The following is an 8,160-nucleotide window of genomic DNA, read 5'->3' as shown; positions in this document are numbered from 1 at the left end:
ATCGGAACAGAGTCCGAAACACATAACACAAAACATGCTTGAATCACAAAGACATCAAGCACTCTAACTACTTCATCGGACCGAGGTCCGGAACTAACTGAACATAGCATAACATAATCATAGCATATAATATAAACACATATACTGCATACTGCATCGGACCATAGTCCGGAACACATAACTCATACCATGTCTGTATCACAAAGACACCAAGCATACTGAACTACTGCATCGGACTGAAGTCCGGAACTACCGCTAACTAAACGGGCCGGCATTGTGGCCGTAGACCCGTTCCTACTGGAAGGAAACTCACCTCACACTGCTGAAGTCCCGTAGACACAATCCCACGCTGCTGAAGTCCCACAGACTCAACCCCAACTGCTAGATGCAAGATTCCCGAACTGTCAACACCAAAATAACACCCAATTAATAATTGGGTTCTAACACATAACTATAAATACGTACTTTGGGTAGTTACTACATTACCCCTAGCTTGGCTTACCCAAGCCTAAGGCCCAATCCATAGGCCCAAAGTCAACTAGGGATCAAAGCCCAATATATGGTCCAATTTTCCAAATTGGGCCCAAACCTCTACATGGACATCCCTTAAGGCCCAATTGATCAGTCCAGTCCAACATGTATCATTCTAGGGCCCAATATCATACAACCATCTAGGCCCCAACTATGGCCCAATTTTCCAAATTGGGCCAATCCTTGATATGGGCCTTACCCTAGAGCCCAACTAATTACTCTAGTCCATTTGATTATTCTCGGATGGCCCAACACAAAGCCCAAGTGAAATTAGGGTTTCACATCAAATGATAACTAGGGTTAAGTGTTTCTTACTTAACCCACTAAGGACTTAACACACTAGGGACTTAATCCATTAAGTCCATTATTGCTTAGATTAATTTCTACCAATGATTTATTATTTAATATTTCACTTATTAAATAATTCTCGTGTGTCCTGATAAATTCCCAAATATTAATATTTTCTCAATTAGCTCATTAAGGACTTAGTCCATTAAGTTCTTTACTCTACTAGATAAATGACATGGAATAGTTTGGGCTTAATTCACAATCCAATCCCATTGGCCCAAAAGTGGGTCCAATAGGTCTAAGGCCCAATACTCATACTTAGGGTTTTCTAAACCCTAATTAGGGTTCCTCATCCAAACGTGGCCCAATAGGCCCAAAATAACTCTCTAAGCCCATTAGGGTTTTGCTTGTGGGACACCACCCACTACCACCTCGGGTAGTGGTGGTTCATGGCGGCTCACGGCGGCGGCCACCACCCTAAGGTGGTGGTTTTCCATTTCTTTTTATTATTAAATTTGCTAATTACAATTACATGGCTTTAATCCACAATACACACACTCACTAACTAACACACACACACACAACCACCCTAGTGGTGGTCGGCGGTGGTACAAGGCGGCAGCCACCATAGTTGGCGGCCATGGTGGGCATCTATTCCGTTTTCCGGCCATTAACACCTTCTACAACAAAACACACACACACCTACAAGATTCTATTTGCACAAAGGTCCAGCCACCCTCCCTTGGTGGCTCACGGTGGCGGCAACAACATTAAAAAGCAACAGCAGCGGCGGTTTGTGATGCTAGCCACCACCCAAAGGTGGTGGTGGTGGTCTTTCTTGTCCCTCATCCGAGCAAACGAACAGTAACCACACGTAACCACGATCCGGGGACTGAAACTTTCCCAACTCAGCCACCATGGGTGGCAAACGATGGTCGGAACCCAGAAACGGCGATTCTTCGGCAGCAACATCGCAATGGCGACCTTCCTCAACAGTGTGGCGGTCGGCGGTGCTCATTGGCGAGGCAACAGGCGCCCTGCTTGGTCGGAACAGCGAACGACAGCAGTCTTAACGCATGGCGGCTGGCTTGGCGAGAAAGGATGGCGGCGATAAGTCTCGATAGGGCGGCGGAAGGCTCTAACATAGCGGCTGGAGTAAGAGAAGGAGAAGAAGGCGGTCGATCGGCGGCCATGAGTGACCGGAGGTGAGAGAGTAGGAGGGGTGACGGCTGGAGGCATATCCCTTAGGGTTAGGGTTTGAGTGATTTAAGATGCATATATACAAGGATCAAGGGAGGGTGACGGGAGTTGTCCCGTGTCCATGCTCCAATTTTTTCCATTTAACCATTCTAGTCCCTCCCCATGATATCTTTTTCAAAATAAAACACATACTTACCTTTTTAACCCTATCTTCTGAAATTCTTTACAATTAAAGTTTGAAATTTACCAATCAACCCCTACTCTACAAAAGTCTCTTTCATAATAGATCCTTAAGCCTTCACTTCTTTTCAATTTAAGTCCCGAATTTTCACTTTAAACCCCTGACTTTTAAAATTCTTCACAATTTAGTCCGAGACTTTCGTTTGTTATTTTATTTAAATAACTGGGGCGTTACACCTTCCTCCTTACAAAATCAACACGTGACACCAACCAACAGATGACACATAGGGCATGGGTCCGTCACATATGTGTCTGTCATTTTCTTACTGGTTTATGATTCTGAAAAAACTTGAAAATAATATTATTGTACATGTAGCTTTTTAAAAAAGTAGTCTAATATATATATATATATATATATATATATATATATATATATATATATATATATATATATATATATATATATATATATATATATAAAAAGAGTTAATGGTTTGTTAATGTCGTTGACTTTCATATAGAGTTTGAAAGTTGTAAGTTTGGTTTTTTTGGGCTACTTTGATTGTGAAAGTTTGGTACTTGTCAAAATTAAACACTATTATCCTTTAATTTAATTATTTTGTTACATTTTTCATATTAATTTTGTATTTTTACAATAAATATCTTATTATATATTATTAACAATTATTCAATAAAATTTTAACATGTAAATAATTTATAATTTAAATAAAATAGTTATAAAAATATACAGCAATCGTATATTTCATTTTACAAAATATTTATGAAATAGTTTTAATGTATAAATAAATTTACTATGATAAGCATATTAGTTTCAAGGCTCTAATGCCTTATTCGTGAGTTCTATTTAAAGAGAGAAATGAGAGGATACAGAGGGAAAGTGAAGGGTGGAGAAGGAAAACTATGTTCCCGAATTTTATTAATGGAAGGAAAATAAGGGGAGGGGAAAGATTTTGGAGCCATATTTTCCTTTCAAATTTTCCTCCCAAATTGGACGGATTTGGGAAGAAAGTGAGGGGAAGGAAAATTTTAAATTTTATTTTCTTTTTCCTCTAACTCGGGACCACAAAACTTAAAATTTTCCTTTCATTTCCTCCGAACGCCAAAACATGGAATAATTAATAGCCTAATCGCAATCACTGTTCTAATAGCCTAATCGCAATCACTCTCTCCTCTCATCTCTCTTTGTAGCGACACCACGATCCAAGCATCCGACGCTGCTGTAGTGCGGTACCTTTTAAGTTTCGCATTCTTTTTAAGTTTTTCGATTTGCTTTGCTGAAAGGATTATGAGATGCTGCGTCAACAGTATTGTTTCTGATTACTGATTACTGATTAGGTAAATGGATTATTGGATTGCTAATTTGCTATGCTTACGTTTTATTGTTGACGTACGATTGTACGATTTAACTTGACGAAAACACCTATATTGTTTTTCTTATAATTTGCTATCTGGATGGGTAAATGGATTATTCGATTGCTAATTTGCTAATGTCTCCATTAATTTTTCTTATAATTTTTGTGTTATATTCGTGATATAATCTTCAATATTAATAATGACTACGTAATTAGTCCATGAGAATTAGTCATATAGTCCTATTCTTCAGGTGTATTATTCATGTGTTACTAGTGCCTAATTATGTGGAGTTAGGTTATGTGTCTTCTGTATATAAATACATGTAACATTCATCAAATATAACATGTACAGCTTCAATCGTATTCTTTGTTCTCTATATGGTATCAGAGCGATAACCTACATGCCAATTTTTTTTCCCTCCTACTCTGTGAATTTACGATTCCAACATTTAATGATCACAATATATTGAGTGAGATGGAAAACGGGCAAAAGTTTGTGCTTTCCCTTCAATAGTGGCTACTGCAGTAAGGTAGATGGATTACTAGTTTTTTTTTAATAATTTATTTGTAAATTAGTATTTTGATTTGTGAATTTGATAGTTAAGGGAGTTCTCTAGCAGCAGTCAAAATCAAAATGTCTGAATATGAAATACCTTTCCATATTCAAGAGGATATCATGAAAAGGCTTCCGGTCAAATCATTGGTTCAGTTCAGAAGTGTGTCAAAAGCATGGAAGTGTTTGATCGACAGCTCTGAGTTTATTGCTGCTCACAGCAACCACTGCCACACTCAGCCACAACATCTACTTGTATCATATGAAGATCCGATAATGAAAGAACACTATGTTTGTTTTGTTGATGATGACACCTTCCCCCAACAGAGGTCTGTTCTGACTCTGACTCTTCCTCTATCTGTTAAATACCTTCGTCTTCTTGGTAGCTCTCACGGCTTGTTGTGCTTGTACCACTCTCATCACAACCCTGCAACTAAGATGGTTGTTCTTTGGAATCCCTTAATTAGAAAATCGATTGTTGTTGATGTGCCTAAGCAACCATATGTTTGTTTTGGGGTTTGTCCACTCACTTGTGACCCTAAGATCATTTCAATTTATCAAATTTGGGATGAAGCAAATATTGAAACTAGTTTCCGTTGCAAAGTTATGGTTTACACTTTGAGCTCAGGGAAATGGAGAACTCTATCCAGCAATCTGCCCACTAAACCGATTCGACATTTTTGGCTTATGGTAGTTACTGATCGGTTTATCTATTGGCTTGTTGAGTTACCGAATCATAATATGATAATGTCTTTTGATGTTAGTGATGAGAAGTTTGAAACAATAGACCTTCCGGATAGTTTAGCCACCCATCATCCCACGGACTTGCATTTATCTAAGCTAAGAGACTCTCTTGCCATGCTTCAAAACATAGAGAACATCTTAACTGTATGGATGATGGAGCATGGTGTTCAAAGATCTTTTACAAAGTTATTCATTATAAAGACACCAAATCAAACAGTGGGCTTTAGGAATAGTGGTGCACCTATAATGAAAGTTACAGATGATGATCCTGATGATTTTGATGCACGGTATAAACTTGCAGTTTTTGAGCCTAATTTAGGATACAACAATGTTATTGAGGTTTCTGGATCACCTATTTCCTTTGAGGTGCGTGCCTACATGGAAACACTACTTTTGCTTGGTCAATCTGACTGTAATAGTTATTGACGTAACTCAAGACGAAGATAATGGCCACACTGGAGTTTGGAGCTTTGGAGAAGGTATTCTTGTGATAGTTTTATGCTCCCCAATCTTCATCTATGTTCATCAATATTTATCAATTTTGTTTCTGATCAGTCATTACTAAATAGTTATATGGATTATTGGATTTCTAATTTGCTATGCTTAAGTTATATTGATGAGGTACAATTTAACTTGATGAAAACACTGATATAACTCGTTAGAGTGCTATTTTGATTTGTGAGATGGATTATCTTCATTCGAAACTGTCTTTTATATATATATATATTTTGTCTTGTACTCATACCCAGAACCCATTGGTGATATGATATATATATATATATATATATATATATATATATTTTGTCTTGTACTCATACCCATAACCCATTGGTGATATGATGGTATGGATGAGAATAAGATGGTGTTGAAACTACCTAATAATGAGTATTGATCTAATGATGAATTAACTAAAGATCCATCCTAATAATGGGGTTCTGGTCCAATAATGAAATAACCAATGATCCTACCTGATGATGAGGGTAGTGATTAAACGATGGAATAAAGGTGATTCTCTTGGGACAATGATTGTACATTTGAACACTTGAAGAACGATGTGTAGATATACTTGAATGCACTGCTTGATGATGTATGTATGGAAGTTAATTGTTATTTTATGTTATGTGCTTGCTATATTTGGATATTTTTATTGTTGGTATTGATGTGGCTGATATACATGGGAAAATAATGTTACTCATTGAGCTTATTAGCTTACAAATGCTTTTATGAATCGTGTTACAGGTGGTGACACAAAATGGTAATTGAAAAGAAGTAGCTTAGCTTGTAGATGGCATATGGAACTTTTAGAAACATTTTTTAGACTGATGCTTTTGATTTAGTAACACTGAACCTTGCCATCTGTATGGTTTTGGTTTATTGTAGCATGTATGATATGTACCTTGATATCCATTGTTGATATGAAAGTGCATCATTTTGTATAACTGTTATTTCAAAAAAGAAAAATCAGGTGTACTTTCTATTAAAAAGTGGGGTATCGCAGAGAAGTTTTTCCATCCATATTCTTTTTTGTATTATTGAACTAAAAATTATAGTGCAGGAATATTACAGTGATGAAAATCGGAGGTGCTCATATGGAGGAGTTTGCTTCCAGCGAATACCTTGACATTATTGTTTTGTATGCATTAAGACTCATAATTAAATAATTATGTTGATTTAAGTCAAGGTTTGTTAGATAAATTTACATTTATCCTAATAAATTTGTTTCTTACCATAACTTCCTATTTGATGATTTTGACAGTATTTTACTTAGGACATTACATAACATGATGAGATTGTATTATGTTTAGCGTATCCATAGACTGTGGCCGAGACTGATGTGTTGTATTTTGTCTCACCCAAGGCGGGACACTTACTTCTACTACATTTAGAAAATCTACTTTCTATTTTAAAAAATGTTTATAAGGATATGCTTCTACCTTCTAGTATTATATGTTGGGGCTCATGTCTAACAAACAACCAAAGTCAAGGTACGAGATTTAATGTGGTTTCATAACCAGGGAGATTTTGTGGATGGATTTTGAGTACATCCAGAGAAAGAAATGATATCTTGTATATTTGTATATTGGACGAATAAATGGTTGCTTTTTCTTTGCACTATGGTTTCCATTGACACAAGGTAACAAGTCTTGTCCTTTTATATATGAACCCTACCTTTGAAGTACTTTTTAAATTCGATTGGCATGTGAACTTTTTTTTTGAAGTGCTATACTAATGAGGCTTTTAGCAGGAATAGTGTTAAAAACGTTAATTTTTTGTTAACAAATGGGATAGGACCCATCTAAAGTGGGGTCATGTCCACACCTTAGCATAAGGTGCATCCAGTAGGACCTAGCTTACTTCGTGACTTGGTTAAAATTGTAAATGGTTTGAGTCAAATTTGAGTAGAAATACTTAGTTTGAGTCGTACTTTTTGGTTGGAGTAGAAATGTTTTTTTTACCTATTTTTTGAAAGTTATATTCATCTAACTGGTTATTATGCGTCAAAATTGTTACATTTATCAGTGGCGGACGCAGATTATTTCAGTTGGGGTGTCCCTCATACTTCAAGCGGATGCACCTAATAGAAAAAATTAAAAAAAAAAAAATTACACTACGACCCGGAAATTGAGTAGTGGCCCGGGACCTCCAATTCTCCACATAGGTCCGCCACTGATAAATATAACAAATTTATATTATAGTCAAAGTCGCAAAGACTATAATTATATAAAAAAATATGAAGAAGATAAATGATAGGGTGGTTCACAATCAATAATCTTCTATATCTTTTTATAACAAATATACGATGGTCGTGACAATACATTTTTTGTGAAGTAATCAACCATATCAATTTAGCTTTTTTTTTGCGATACAGTAGCTACAAATTTTCGTTAAAAATGATCAACACTACACTAAAATGTTTTTGATTGATAAATTTTCCGAATTAATATTACTTTTTGTACGTTCAAACGACTACATTTTAACTGTATTTTTTTGGATACGATTTATAAAATTCAATCAACCCTAATGCTAAAATAGCCAAAATATCCGGACTTCATATAAAGTTCGGTAATATATATATATATATATATATATATATATATATATATATATATATATATATATATATATATATATATATATATATATATAAGAATTTTTTTTTTGTAGGAAGGTAAGAAGTTTTTTTGTACATATTTTTTGACGAACAAAATAAATGAATCACTAGATGATTCATTTATAAGATGCTTCACAAGAAAAAAAATTTCAAAAAAACATCTTCATGATTCATTTTTA

General features: G+C 35.5%; 1 protein-coding gene across 6 annotated transcripts; it reads left to right on the top strand.

Moving 5' to 3' along the window:
- Positions 1-3,363: 3,363 nt before the first annotated feature.
- Positions 3,364-6,565, top strand: LOC145062672 (F-box protein CPR1-like). Of its 6 annotated transcripts, none has more exons than XM_079010252.1 (3): positions 3,364-3,555; positions 4,173-5,348; positions 6,109-6,308. In XM_079010252.1, exon 2 carries the CDS (start codon positions 4,207-4,209, stop codon positions 5,293-5,295), a length of 1,089 nt encoding a protein of 362 aa, XP_078866378.1. In that variant the 5' UTR covers positions 3,364-3,555; positions 4,173-4,206; the 3' UTR covers positions 5,296-5,348; positions 6,109-6,308. The 6 variants fall into 6 exon arrangements, with proteins under 6 accessions (XP_078866378.1, XP_078866376.1, XP_078866375.1 ...); XM_079010250.1 differs by having other exon boundaries at positions 3,925-5,348; XM_079010249.1 differs by having other exon boundaries at positions 3,364-4,102.
- The last annotated feature ends 1,595 nt before the right edge of the window (positions 6,566-8,160 follow it).

The sequence above is a fragment of the Lactuca serriola genome, chromosome 7 (genome assembly GCF_051521515.1).
Source record: "Lactuca serriola cultivar US96UC23 chromosome 7, Lser_US96UC23_V15, whole genome shotgun sequence".
NCBI lineage: Eukaryota > Viridiplantae > Streptophyta > Magnoliopsida > Asterales > Asteraceae > Lactuca > Lactuca serriola.
This window is presented reverse-complemented; position numbering and strand designations above follow the sequence as displayed.